At 35.3% G+C, this 13,780-nt stretch overlaps 2 protein-coding genes across 3 annotated transcripts; one reads left to right on the forward strand and one right to left on the reverse strand.

Moving 5' to 3' along the window:
• Positions 1 to 1,616: 1,616 nt before the first annotated feature.
• Positions 1,617 to 8,872, reverse strand: LOC123921860 (uncharacterized protein YpgQ). The gene is made up of 9 exons (XM_045974561.1): positions 8,739 to 8,872; positions 7,843 to 7,924; positions 7,050 to 7,303; positions 3,874 to 3,904; positions 3,721 to 3,739; positions 3,347 to 3,444; positions 2,820 to 2,918; positions 2,104 to 2,276; positions 1,617 to 1,886 (listed from the first exon to the last, which is right to left on the reverse strand). The coding sequence occupies exons 1-9, from the start codon at positions 8,769 to 8,771 to the stop codon at positions 1,800 to 1,802; spliced, it is 876 nt and encodes a 291-aa protein (XP_045830517.1). The 5' UTR covers positions 8,772 to 8,872; the 3' UTR covers positions 1,617 to 1,799.
• A 121-nt stretch (positions 8,873 to 8,993) lies between these two features.
• On the forward strand, positions 8,994 to 13,721 carry LOC123921858 (tRNA 2'-phosphotransferase 1). Of its 2 annotated transcripts, none has more exons than XM_045974559.1 (8): positions 8,994 to 9,280; positions 10,780 to 10,911; positions 11,265 to 11,412; positions 11,986 to 12,075; positions 12,430 to 12,484; positions 12,650 to 12,772; positions 13,304 to 13,360; positions 13,466 to 13,721. In XM_045974559.1, the coding sequence occupies exons 1-8, from the start codon at positions 9,117 to 9,119 to the stop codon at positions 13,585 to 13,587; spliced, it is 891 nt and encodes a 296-aa protein (XP_045830515.1). In that variant the 5' UTR covers positions 8,994 to 9,116; the 3' UTR covers positions 13,588 to 13,721. The 2 variants fall into 2 exon arrangements, with proteins under 2 accessions (XP_045830515.1, XP_045830516.1); XM_045974560.1 differs by having other exon boundaries at positions 9,115 to 9,280; positions 13,463 to 13,721.
• Positions 13,722 to 13,780: the final 59 nt, after the last annotated feature.

A 13,780-nucleotide genomic window follows, 5' to 3' on the forward strand; every position in this document is an offset into this window, starting at 1 on the left:
TTGAATAGAAAAAGAAGAGAAAAACAAAATTGATCGAGTAAAATATCAATACTTTTGTGAGTGAATGCACTAGTAGACAAAACTGAGTTGAAGTAAAAAAATCTAAACTTTAAATGGGAAGTAAGAAGAAGATTAGAAGAGGAAGAGTAAAAAAAGGTTGGGAGAAAAAGATTTGATGCTTCTCTAAGAGAAAAAGTGTGTGTGAAAAATAAAAAATTAGGGTAATGAAAAGTTGAAAAATAAAATGATAAATTTTTGATGAGTGGTTAGTGATTAATGAGCCTAAATGCCTAATCATGGGAGCTTAAGTAAAATATATTACTACTATCAAAGGAATTTTTTTTTCGTGGGGGCTTGAGCCCCCATTGGCATATACATGCATCCGCCATTGGGTGATACATGTTTGATAAACAACATTAAATGGGGAGATTGTTGGGCAACGGCGTGCCATAGTATTTGGATGTGGCGAAATAGAGAGTTGCACGATGATGATTATAATTGACTGGCATGTATGGGTCTACTAGTGTTGAGTTACGTCTCAGAGTGTTATAAAGCAAAGATGATGAGTTCCATTGTTACAAAGTTGCCTCGAAGTTGGATATTGTCGGTGGAAGGAAGAGTGAAGCTGAATACGGATGAAGCTTGTAAAGATGGACATCCAGCAGGATGTGGTGGTGTCATTAGAGATAGTAATGGCCAATGGTGTGGTGGTTTCGCAAAACATGTTGGTAGTTGTAGTGCCTTTGTGGCTGAACTGTGGGGTGTTCTTGAAAGGTTGAAGTATGCAAGGATGTTGGGTTTGCAAGTTATTGAGTTAACATCGACTCCTTAGCAGTTGTGCATGTGATTCGAGCAGGTGTTACAAGGAGTAGCATGGTTTTTTACATGAAGCATATTAGAAGATTGTTGGAAATGGACAGAGAGGTGCATATTTATCATTCTTATCGGGAAGTCAATTAGTGTGCGAACACGTTGGCTAATAAGGGGTGTAAATTGAATTGTAATATTGTTTTCTTTGATGCTTGTCAGAGTCAAATTAGACATTTATTTTTTTGCTGATAATTTGGGGCATAGTACCCCTCGTTTGATTCCGTTGTAATCTCTCTTTTTTGGACGATAAGCCCTCAATGATATGTTAAAAAAAGTATTTTTAATATTTCTAAAATGGTTTGTAATGACAATATTGAAGTCGCCTATTTAATTTGTTTAGAACATGTATGCATGGTGTTTCTTCTTTAGAACATTACTGTTTCTTTTTATGCAGAAGTATATATCCAGATAAAATCTATTCAGATGGATCATGAGTTTTGTTTTTATAAACCCTAACAGTTATCTCTATAAATCTCACACAAACATGATTGTCTCATCCTATGTTTTAATTTAGCCATTTTAATACACAAAACAAGGGTTAGACTTGTACTAAAAAATAAACTGTAAGAATATAGAAGAGTTTTGAATAAATATTTATGAAGTGATTTTACATACATGAGCATCATTCAATAAAATCTGGACAATTTAAAGTTCTAGATTTGCATACATGAGCATCATTCAATCAAATTATCAGCAAAACATAATGTTCAATGGATGATCTTCTGCAAAATTATATACCAGTGAAATGGAAAAGAAAAACAGATAATTCATTTTATATATAGTCTAACTCCAAAGCCAAGGACATTGTTTGGTGGAAAAAACTATGTTTAGAGAATGAAGCATGAATACATGCTCTATTTTGTCTTTTGAATAAGTACTTAAGAAATTTTAGAAGTGTAAAACAGCATGAAGACAAGAACAAGTACTTATTAGCTGGAACCGTTCCATTCATCGTAGAACTCTTTCACAAACTCCTCCATGAACTTGTGCCTTCTCTCAGCCCTGCTTTTCCCAGCCTGAAATAGATAGCTTAAATTTAAACTCCTTCCCAGATTTAATACATAAGCATGCACTTCTTGGCAATATTTTACAAATGTAACATATATCTATATATTTTTCAAGAAAGCAACAGAGAAATTTGAAACATGAAAAGAAGAGAAAAAAAATGCACACTTGGTTTATTTTTTTGGTGAAAATTTGATAAGGTCAGAAAAAGTAGTAATGCAGCTGTACCTTGGTTTTCATCATATCTTTAAGCTTGAGAAGCTTCTCATGAAAATGGTTAATTGTAGTTTGTTTCTGTTTGTTAATGTATTGTTCCTTGGATAATTCAGTTCTTGGCAAAATGGCAGGATCATGCAGAGCCCTCTTCTTACTCCCACCAAAGGTGAAGCAACGTGCAATTCCTGATATTGAAAGCAGGGGAAGATGTTAATTTAAGTATATTACATTTAAGTAGCCCTTTAAACGTTCACCATTCTTTTGAAAAGCCGGAAACAACTAATTCCATAAAATACTAATAGGTTTGTTGTTGTTGTTAGTTAAGAGGTTACTTAGTTGCTTAGGTTAAGTTAGTTAGATACTTCGATGAAATAAATAAGGGAGAAGGGAGTTAGAGAGAGGGCATATGGTGTATATTGAGTTATTTAAGGCCCTTTTGGCATTGGGAGGTGGGCAGATCCTCAAAGCTATGAAACACTAAGACATACATGAACACCAGACACGACACTGACATTGACACCTCGATATCAATAATAATTTACGAAAATGAAATGTTTGATAGTGACCACATGTTCAGTGTCATGTCGGATACCGATATGTGTCTAACATCAGACATCTCTTCAATCTAAAGTGTCGGTGCTACATAGCCTCGAAGAGCTGGCATATTTCTGCAATCAAAGGGAATTCTTCACCATTTTTCAGCAATAAGATACCAGATTATCAAATACCTATAGCACCAATAGCATCAAGCCTATCAGCATCTTGCACAACCCCAAATTCTGGAAACCATTCAGTATTTGCTTTTCCTGTCACCTCCTCTTTAAAACCTGAATATTGTAGCAGCAACAGTGAATACTTTCCAATAAATAAGCATGGAGAAGTTGTAAACAAAACGGCACAAACAAGTTATAGTTAAGAACACAAAAGCAATTAAACAAGTTAAAGGGGCACCAATTTTTGGAAGGAATTACACACATGCTAATAGTATTTTAAAATATACAAAAGATATAAGAGTACAAACTATCATCATCAGTGATTATACTCATTCAATAAATCTAGGATATTTCCAAAAAAAACTATTATTTTGATATGTTTCGAGCTTAGAGTTTGTGAGAAAAGAGACGAAGAGATGGTTCCGGAGCTTATGTAAAATCATTTACCCTATATTACTGCTTGAAAGTATATAAATTTCAATTAAAGAGCTTGTAAAAGTAAGAACAACACAGGCAAGAAAATTTTAGTTTTAGCAACTTACCCATTCCATTGATGATCTTCAAAATTTTTGATTTCTTGTTCTCCTCAACTCCCTCTTCGGTGAGAAAATTTTCAACAGCTTTTTCCTCAGATGGATCCCTAAATGACAGTAGTATTAGCTAATATGAACAAAATTAACGACAAAAGGAAGAAATTTGTTAAAAAAACCAGTGAAACACATGAAAGAAAGAAATTAGTAAAAGAAAGAAAGACAACCATGTATCAATGGAAGCATAAAAAAAATTAGGAAGTAAAGACTCATAAGGTTAGCTTAGATAATCATATCATGATGCAAACTAAAATTTTTGGGTTATTATGGTTAGACACTTTAAAGGAATTAATCACACGCAGAGTATATTTATAATACATACTAACCTCAGGTATTTGTAGTCACCTGCAGTTACCAACAAAGAAGTAAATTTATTAGCAGACTACAATCTGATATTTGTTATTTAAAATTAGAAAAACCACACACAGAGTTACATGGACAAACAATTCTGCCTACAATTATAGTTGATAGTTGATTACCTATATCATGGAGCAGTGCAGCAAGCTCTACCTGAAATGGAAAAATGAGAATCAGGCGAGCATAGGAAGGTAAAAAAAAATCCGTTTGATGGTCAGGATAGGATAGAGAGATGATATGATATGGAGCTGGATAGAAACATGATAGGATATAGACAGGATAAGCACTTACCATATCATGTGTTTGATGGCCACGTAATAATAAACGGGATATCATTGACAAACACAAAACTCACAAGTGTCTGATGACCACACTGTCTAGAACCTGCCACCACACCACCCTCGCCAAAACCCTCACCATAATCGTCAAAGCCAACACCTTTTCCTCATCTATATAGCCATGTACACCACCACCCATGGTCACATACATGGATATCCAAAGTGCCGCATGATTCAGTGGATATATGAATTTACCTTTTGAACACAATAAATCAGTTGTTTTTATTTTATTAATTTATTAATTGAATACATCTAATCTAATAATATATGTAAATTGTCAGAATTGAGTATTGGGCCTAACTCATCCTTACAAAACCGGCTTGTTTCCATTTCCTGTCAGACAATGCCTCAGACAAGGAAGTAGGATTATAGATGGACTTATTTGGATATCTCCTTGACCTGCTACAGTTAAAAGGGTACCATCTGCTGTGGATATTTTCTTGTTACTGAGACAAGGTGAATAAGTGGAAAATTGTGTGGGTAAGGGTGTCATGTGGTCAGTGGCTCCAGAATCCAGTATCCAATATTGGTTATAGGGTTTATCCGAAGCATTAAATCCAACAGAAAATTGAGACTTACCAAGAGAAAGTGGAAACGGAAACATACCTGAATATGCCAGAGAAGTTGTAACCGTTGTTGGTGTCTCCAATTCACTAAGAAAAGATTTCAACCTCTTTATTTCATCTTGGTTGAGTGGAACAAATCCTTTTTTTGACATATTGACCGATGTCATGTGATTGTCTTAATAAGGAGAACAAAATAGCAAAAAAGCCAAGTTTTTTTTTTTTGAATGAACAGTGGCGCACAGTACTGCTATGAACAGTACGCGCGTGAACAGTGTCATGGATGAACAGTACCACGTGAACAGTGATTTCGCAACTGTTTGCTGAAACTGCAATAAAGGCAGTAGTAACAAATCCTAATCCTGCAATGAAGGCAGTTAGGGTTTATGACCGCAATGAAGGCGGCTAGGGTTTATGCGGAAGCAAGGCCCTCAAAGAACGAGAGCTCTGATGCCATGTGAAAACTGAATATATTATTATATTTCAAGTTATGAATAATTTACAATCACTAATGTGTTTATATAGGCTATTCTAACCTAATGGGCTCATGAATAATACCCTCTTTTTGACAAAAGGAATTAAGTCCTTGATTGAAGTAATCTTTGGCATTATCAGACCTGACCCTCTTAATACTCACTCCAAACTGGTTTTTTACCAATGAGAAAAAATGTAGAAACACAGAGGTAACCTCGGACTTTTGTCTTAGTAAGTAGACCCATGTAACCCGAGTGCAATCATCGATGAAGGTTACAAACCATCGAGCACCCGATATATTTGGAACATTAGAAGGACCCCACACATCAGTATGAATTAAATAAAATGGAGAAGTACTCACTTTGTTACTGACCGGGAAAGAGGCACGTTTGTGTTTAGCAAGTTCACACACCTCACAACAAAGACTCTCAACATCTAAATTTTTAAAAAAGGAAGGAAATATTTGTTTCATGACTCTAAATGAAGGATGACCAAGGCGACGGTGGTATAGAAAGACTTTCTCCCTGTTGGTCTTAATTGATTCCGAAAAAAGTGAGTTGTTGTTGTTGAGTGGATTTGGGGGGAGATTTTGGTTATCCAAGTAATAAAGACCATTCAATTCTTTCGCATTTCCAATTGTCCTCCCCGAATGCTTATCTTGAAAAACACAAGCATTGTCATAAAAAATAGCATTACTCTGATACCATGTCAGAATTGAGTTAGGCCCAATATAAAATTTGGATATTCCGCCTTCATTGCGGTCCGCCCCCGTCTGCCTAATTGCGGCATTTGGGTTGCCTTCATTGCAGCCTCCAACACCTTCATTGTGTTGGGTGTGAAGGGGTGGATTTAGTCCCACATTGCTAAGAGATATGGCCTGTGTAGTGTTTATATACTAGAGGCAATCCTCTCCTTACAAGCCGGTTTTGTGAGGATGAGTTAGGCCCAATATAAAATTTAACATGGTATCAGAGCCTATCCTAGATCTATTGTTGGGCATCCCGCATCGTCCACGCTTCAGACCCATTGGGCCTGAGCGTGAGGGGGTGTGTTGGATATTCCGCCTTCATTGCGGTCCGCCCCCATCCGCCTAATTGCGGCATTTGAGTTGCCTTCATTGCAGCCTCCAACACCTTCATTGTGTTGGGTGTGAAGGGGTGGATTTAGTCCCACATTGCTAAGAGATATGGCCTGTGTAGCGTTTATATAGCTTTGGCAACCCTCACCTTACAAGCCGGTTTTGTGAGGATGAGTTAGGCCCAATATAAAATTTGACATAAATATTGTGGAGTTTTCAATTGATTGCCAATGGGCCAACAACAACAACTTTTTCTGGGTGATCGAGAATTACATTTGAAGGTAAAAGAAGAAATATTGAATTGTTGGGTAGTGTTTAATTTGTTTTAGGTGATAAAACTTGAGTAGTCGGTTATTTCTACAATGGATGTCAAAGCAACTGTATTATGTATGTAGCAAAGAAAGAAAAACGAGGAGGAGGAGGGGTTGAACAACAAAGAGATGAGTGGGGGGGCAGAAGAGATGTGTTGCGTGGAAAGAAAAGAAAACAATACGCGCATAAGGATTCGTTTATCCTTTCCCGGACAGGATATTTTTAACCCAACTAAAACTCAGTATAGGAATTACAAAGGAGTAGCAGGATAGGATTAAAAAAGGGAATAATTTATCCTATCATATTGGTGCATCAAATAAAAAATTAAAATAGGATAGGAAATAATTATCATATCCTACTCTCTATTCACATTCCAGTCCCTCTTTAGAGACTAATATTATGTATTTTTATAAAAGAGTGACCCAAAGCCTTCTGTTTTATAATTTGTAGATTGAAAAATGGGTAAAGGGGCTAAAATAAAATACAAAATGTACATTTTATAATGGTAAATTAGAGGTAGGTAGGATACTTACAACTTCCATGGAGTCCGGATCAGAAGAGAGGCCTTCCTCAGAGGCAAGGGACAGAGCAAGGTCACGAACCCTCCAAACATGTGCTGCATCGTGAGAAGCGTCATTCCCTTTCATTGCTTTCTCAACCAACGCCTCAGCCTTTCTTACCGTCTCTTTCCTATCCATCCTCTCTCTTGTTTCAGTCCCTGCAACTGCACACCTCACTTGCGAAATATATGCTCTTCTACTGTCTTTGCAAAATGACACTTTGCACCCTAGTCGATGAAACAATCAGAGCTGTCAATTAAACCAACCTCGCCTCCCTCAATTCAACTCTGACCCATGAATGTCAAAGTGATAAAAAATCAGATCAAAAGTTGGTTTCAAATTACACAAAAACTACTAACAAAAAAAAAAAAAATTGTCATCAAACTAAGTAGCGGGTAGTTAAAAAGTAAGTACTTTATCCTCAAATTAACAAGTTCTTTACTGTGTATATACCACAAGTTGAAAAGATTGTTGTCAAATAGCAGCACTAAAGCGCTATAGCGTAGTAGAATTTGAACAAATCGCTACTGTTCTACGATATGCTATTTTATACAAAATGATGTAAAATAGTACGGTGTCAAATAGTAGTGGAATTCGTCAAACTGCTATTTTCTGCTATACGTGATTGACAACAATGACTAGAAAGAAGTTAAACTAGAGGGATCTCATGAGTCATGAGGTACAAATTAACAACAAAAAAATGCAGGGGAGTTTGATACCAGCCATGCCTACAGAATAGTAAATAAAATACGCTTCAGTGACATACTTGGATTCAAAGCAGGGTAATTTGTCTTCCTGTGTAAGTGGATTTTTCCCACTCCAGCCAACAGAAACGCAAGTTTAGTATCCTGTATAAAATAAAATAGAAATAAAAAACCCTCAGGATGTTTGTATCATTTCAATCAGAATGAATGTCCATAAAATAATTACAATCTTAAATGGAATGGCAAAAATGATAATGATATAAGTAGCATTAAAATTTGAAATATAAAAAAACACAACCTTAAGGAATAAAATATCTAATAGTACTGTTTTCAATTTAACTAGGAGTAGGACTAATGGCAATGTTACAATTCCCACTATAAGCCCGATTTTAGATTACTATTATTAGTTTATCTCAAAATAATCTCCGATTAACACTACTAATTTCCTTTGGGAAGATGAGAAGCATAGTTAGACACATGGAAGCACAAAGGTAGTAGTATATTTTGAGTGTGTAGTAAAGGATAAGTAGTTGCATAATTTTCGGTGTAAACCAGGTAAGCTCCATGCGCAGACCCAAGCTCTCCCTAAGAGTTTTAACTTGCTGCAGACCCAAACTCGGGTCAAGATCTTGGTTAAGCTAAAAGAGACTCGTATTTCATCCAAGCGCTCTCGGGTACTGTTGCAAACAATCTCCTTTCAATTTCAAAAACCTCTAAAGTGTATGACATCGAGACGACAATGACACATGTGATTACATTGAATTATTTCATTTTCTCACTCAAATTACTATCGGTACATGTCGGTGTTTGTGTCCGTGCTTCATAGATTACTAAGAAGTGCTTGTACAGACTCAGATAACATAATCAACATTCAGATAAACAACTTATTCAATAATGAATAGTATAAAAACAAGTCCTTTAATCGAATTCATGAATTCCAAAAAAAAGTGAATTTTACCTTAGAAACAGCTAAAGCGGTGTGACGCAGCATGCAAAACGCAGATATGATTAGCGTTTTAGAAAACACATATGGTCTTAAACCCTAAACCCTAATCTACAATAGCCACTGAGAAACAAAGCAATGAATGATTGAAGAAATCTCGTAGTAAAATTGAAATTGAAATTTTATTACTGTAGAAGACGGAAACGGATCCTCTAATATTTTAGCGGGAACTGCACCCTATCCTTCAATTATTTTAATACGTCCGATTAATCCGTATCATGCCACGTGTGATGTGTTCTTTCCTGCGACGTCGTTTCGACGTTTGCAGCGAGTTATTTTCTCTTCTCTCTCGTTCTATTTCTTCTTCTTCTACGCTTAATCTGAATTTTTCTGATGTTGTTTTCTTCAGTGACCAACACTACCATCATTGTTCTACGTCACTGCACTCTCCTTCCTCCACGTGTCTCTCTTCTCTTTCCATCTCTCAGATTCTTTGCTTCAATTCCACCATCAATGGACAACAATAGTAACACCTCGTACGCTCGCACCACTCCAAGGTAATTGTTTCTTAACCCTTCACCAATTCTCACAAACTTTGTTTTGTTTCTTTTCTATTATACTATTGTCCACCATGTTTAATTTTTGCATCTTCATATGAAAATTATTGTAGCTTTTTCTTGGTGTATGCTTGATTATTGATTAGTTTAGTTAATTGATTAGCTTAGTTAATTGATTCAGGAATTTCAAGTTGTGTGCGATACTCAATGGAGTACCAAATATATACAATTTAGGTTTTTTTTGTAGTTCTTATAAAATCACAAACCTTTCAAAGTTTAATCCTTATACAAATTTTATCAAGTTCCTCTTTAGGGACTAAACGGACCATGTTTTTGTAAAATATGGGACTAAAAAAGGATAATTTTTTTATATGAACTAAATATAAAAAATCGACATTTTATGAGGACTAAAAACTGTTAGCGCAACAATCGGGGGAGGGTCGAGTGAGGAGCATTCACTTTTGTGGCACTTGTTCTTTTGAGCAACACACCTTTGTGGGAGACACACCACTTGTTCACCCAAAACCTTACGGTAATAGGTGAGTGGGTTCTCCCACTTATAAATGCTCAAGTCACCACATTCTTATCCAATGTGAGACTATTTCCACAAACTCACACTTGCTATATTTTCAACACTCCCCATCAAGTGTGAGTCCACAATGTTCCCCTCAAGTGGGAGCTCTTTCTTCCACATACACTTTGTACTGCCGTTGACTCACTTCAACGGGACACTCTTCTACCCACATGTGGGACACTTACCCATTACCATGTGGGGTACTTTTCGATACAAGTAAGCCGGTCCCTTTCTTGAAACCAAAGGCTCGTGATACCATTTGTTAGCGCAACAATCGGGGGAGGGTCGAGTGAGGAGCATTCACTTTTGTGGCACTTGTTCTTTTGAGCAACACACCTTTGTGGGAGACACACCACTTGTTCACCCAAAACCTTAAGGTAATAGGTGAGTGGGTTCTCCCACTTATAAATGCTCAAGTCACCACATTCTTATCCAATGTGAGACTATTTCCACAAACTCACACTTGCTATATTTTCAACAAAAACATGTTTAACCCTAAATTTCAATACATGGTATATATTGGGAGGCTAAGTTATATATATATATATATATATATATATTATTTAATGTGTGTGTGTGTGTGTGTGAGAGAGAGAGAGAGAGAGAGAGAGAGATTGGAATTCTCGTAGGGGACAAATGTTCCCAATGTGATGAATGTGGACAAATGTTCCTAAACTTATTATTACATTGAATTATGTCAGTTTCTTAATTTATTATTGGTGTTGACGTGTTAGTGTTCATGTTGTGTCTGGTGTTCGTGCTTCATAGCTAACCATGTGTACTACTATGCATCGGAATATCTCTTTTAATCTAGTGATTTGATACTATGGATAAGTTTGTGTTTTTATTGCTTTGTATTTTGTTCACTTATTGGTAATACAGAATCAAGCCGAGAGTTTTATGCTTTTTGATATTTTGTGAGCAGTTCTGGCAATGGCAGAGGAAGAGCTTTTGATACAAGAAATGATAGAGAAAGAACTAGAGGGCGTGGTGGTGGTGGTGGGAGTGGGCCGAGTGGCTCGGGAAAGGATAAAATTGATTCTCTTGGTAGGCTCTTGTAAGCACTACTTGACCCTCTCAATCTAATAGTTTTGACAAACATTTGTTGGTGTTCTTTTGTTTGTAAAATAAAGTGTGTATTCTCATTCTTTTCGCATGTGGAAAGAAGTTTGGCAAATTGCCGTGCTTTGATTCATGAATGAAGAATTTTTGTGGGATATCTCTTATAACTTTATCCAACTAAAAAACAGTGTCTTTCGGAAAGAAAAAAAAAATTGTGCATTTTGTTTGCATGGGGTTGGAGCAACAAAGTAGATGAACTCTATGCTATGACTTTAAACAGTTTTGTGCTTCATTTCATTCTTGCACTAAGCAATTCACTCAAATTATGCTTTTGTTTAATATCTGCAGGACGCGAATTTTACGTCATATGGCATCTGAATTGAAATTAAATATGAGAAGTGATGGTTTTGTGAAAGTTAATGATTTGCTAAAGCTGAATTTGAAGACATTTGCTAATATTCCTCTACGATCCCACACTATTGATGACATTAGGGAGGTCAGTTGATCTAATATATGTTTTTTTCTGTTTCTATACATGCTCATTCCATTTTGATGTTGTTCATTTCTGTCTTAATTAGATTCTTGTCTCATTATCTGAGAACCATCTTGATGAAAATACAAAAAAATAAATATATAAAATAACATCATATTGTTGATATTGACCAGACTCCAATATGTTGTTTATTGTTAAGAAGCATATGCTATTGCCTCGTGCTCGATGATATTTTGAACATTGAACAATATTTTTGTTGTTATCCTTGTTTTGCATCCGTAGAAGTTTCCTTTCTCACCTCAAGGGAATGATTACCAAGGAAAGATGTTATATATGCTGATTAGTAGCATCATATATATTAGAGAATTTCTTTCCTTTTGTTCTTGTACTCCTGTATTTGAAAAAGGCATATAGCTTGTACATGAAAAAGAAGACAAATATAGAACACGGTTTTTTTCATCAATATTTGTATTTTCTAGTTATTAATATGAATACTTTACTGTAATGCTCATTTTATTTTCATATGAATTTGCTGAAGAAATATTTTATTCTAAATTATCTAATGGTTATCCTCAGGCTGTTCGAAAAGATAATAAGCAACGTTTCAGCCTCATAGAAGAGAATGGGGAGCTACTAATACGTGCAAACCAAGGCCACACAACAACGGTAACATAATTCATCCAACTTTCCTATTAAGTTTTGTATAATTGAATTGATTGGGTTTGTGCTCTGTAACACATTCAAATGGTAATGCACCTATTAAGTTTCTTCTATTAATTGAGCTAAACCATTTTTTACTATTGCCAGTATATTTCCCTTGGTGGAAGATATCTTCAAATTTCACTCAGTCAAGTGAATGGATAGTGCTATGTTGTTTTCCTCTTGCCTTTTATCAGATTTGTCGCTATTACTATTCTGTTTATGCTTACAGTGGCCTATTGCATAAATATCAGATTAATGCTCGCTTATGTTGAGCATTTGGTTGTGAATTCATTCAATATTCTTTGACTTGATTTCCAGGCTGTTGAAACTGAAAGCTTATTGAAACCAATTCTTTCTGCTGAAGAATTTCCAGGTGCATAGTTATTTAAGTTGTGTTGGTAGAGTATAGATTTCATTCATGGTGTACATATTTGTAATTTAAGAGTTGTATACCGTCTTTACAATTCATTTTCTTTTAAAAAAAATTATATATTGCTAATTTATTTGTTTTATATCTTGATTTTTCCACAATATGCAGTTTGTGTGCATGGAACGTATAGGCGGAACTTAGACTCAATTCTAACGTCTGGTCTGAAACGCATGAAGAGATTGCATGTTCATTTCTCCTGTGGTTTACCAACAGATGGAGAAGTAATAAGTGGTAATGTGATATATTATTGAAAAAGAATCCTATTTACCCATCAAAAAATTTAAATCTGGATATATTTTGTTTCGTTATGGTTAGGCAAGTTGATTTCCATTATTGAATACTAAGTTAGTGGTCAGACTCAAAATACGGAAGGAATGATGAAAAAACAAAGTCTATTGTGAATGTGATTAACCAAATTCCTAATGAAAAGTTCCAGTTCTTGTTACCTTCTACCTTTTGCATTTACCAAGTCCGAAATAATAGAAATGACAAACTTTTTCCATAAAAGAGATTCAATTAATAAATAATTCCTAGTTTATGTTACCTTCTGCCTTTTGCATGTATGCTTAATTGCTATGTCAACAACTCATCATTTCTCTGCAAATGATTTAATCAATTTATTGATGGTTGATACAATTTAGCAATCTACTCTTGCAAATACCATTAATGAACACAGAAGCATGCTTTGGACCTATTAGAACTCCTTCTAACTTATCTGTTGGAAGATACCTAATTTCTTTACTATTCCTTTTTTGTTCACAGGTATGAGGCGAGACGTCAATGTTCTGATCTTTCTCGATGTTAGAAAAGCATTGGAGGGTATGATAATATTCTAAACGTGTTTTCAATCAGTTCATCTTTAGATGTTAGAAGTTCTTGTTAACTAGAGACTTATTTGTTACTTCTTTGATCCCGTTTCAGAAGGTATGAAGCTATACATTTCTGACAACAAGGTGATCTTGACGGAAGGTTTTGATGGCGTTGTTCCTTCCAAGTATTTTCAGAAGATAGAATCATGGCCTGGAAGACAGCCTATTCCTTTTTAAAATCTATGGCATTTTTTGGTTTTATTTATGTAAGGATCGGATCATAAGTGGAGAATTACTAAATGATTGTGTATATCTATAATCTTTTGCAAAATTATCAAACTTCAATTCAAGTTATTATTTGATTACACTGATTTGATTCTCACTCTCACTAAATCACCGGCAAAATTGCAAATTTTTGTCCCAAGGACAA

The sequence above is a fragment of the Trifolium pratense genome, linkage group LG4, assembly GCF_020283565.1.
Source record: "Trifolium pratense cultivar HEN17-A07 linkage group LG4, ARS_RC_1.1, whole genome shotgun sequence".
In the NCBI taxonomy this organism is placed as follows: domain Eukaryota; kingdom Viridiplantae; phylum Streptophyta; class Magnoliopsida; order Fabales; family Fabaceae; genus Trifolium; species Trifolium pratense.

Excerpts from the sequence above, each read along its gene's own strand:
- LOC123921860 (XM_045974561.1), bottom strand. The coding sequence starts at position 8,771 with ATGCTGCGTCACACCGCTTTAGCTGTTTCTAAG. Across the intron at positions 7,925-8,738 it reads CCGCTTTAGCTGTTTCTAAG|GATACTAAACTTGCGTTTCT; the intron begins GTAAAATTCACT and ends TATTTTATACAG. Across the intron at positions 2,919-3,346 it reads GAAGATCATCAATGGAATGG|GTTTTAAAGAGGAGGTGACA; the intron begins GTAAGTTGCTAA and ends TACAATATTCAG.
- LOC123921858 (XM_045974560.1), top strand. The coding sequence starts at position 9,117 with ATGTTGTTTTCTTCAGTGACCAACACTACCATCATTGTTCTACGTCAC. Across the intron at positions 9,281-10,779 it reads TACGCTCGCACCACTCCAAG|TTCTGGCAATGGCAGAGGAA; the intron begins GTAATTGTTTCT and ends TTTTGTGAGCAG. Across the intron at positions 13,361-13,462 it reads TGTTAGAAAAGCATTGGAGG|AAGGTATGAAGCTATACATT; the intron begins GTATGATAATAT and ends ATCCCGTTTCAG.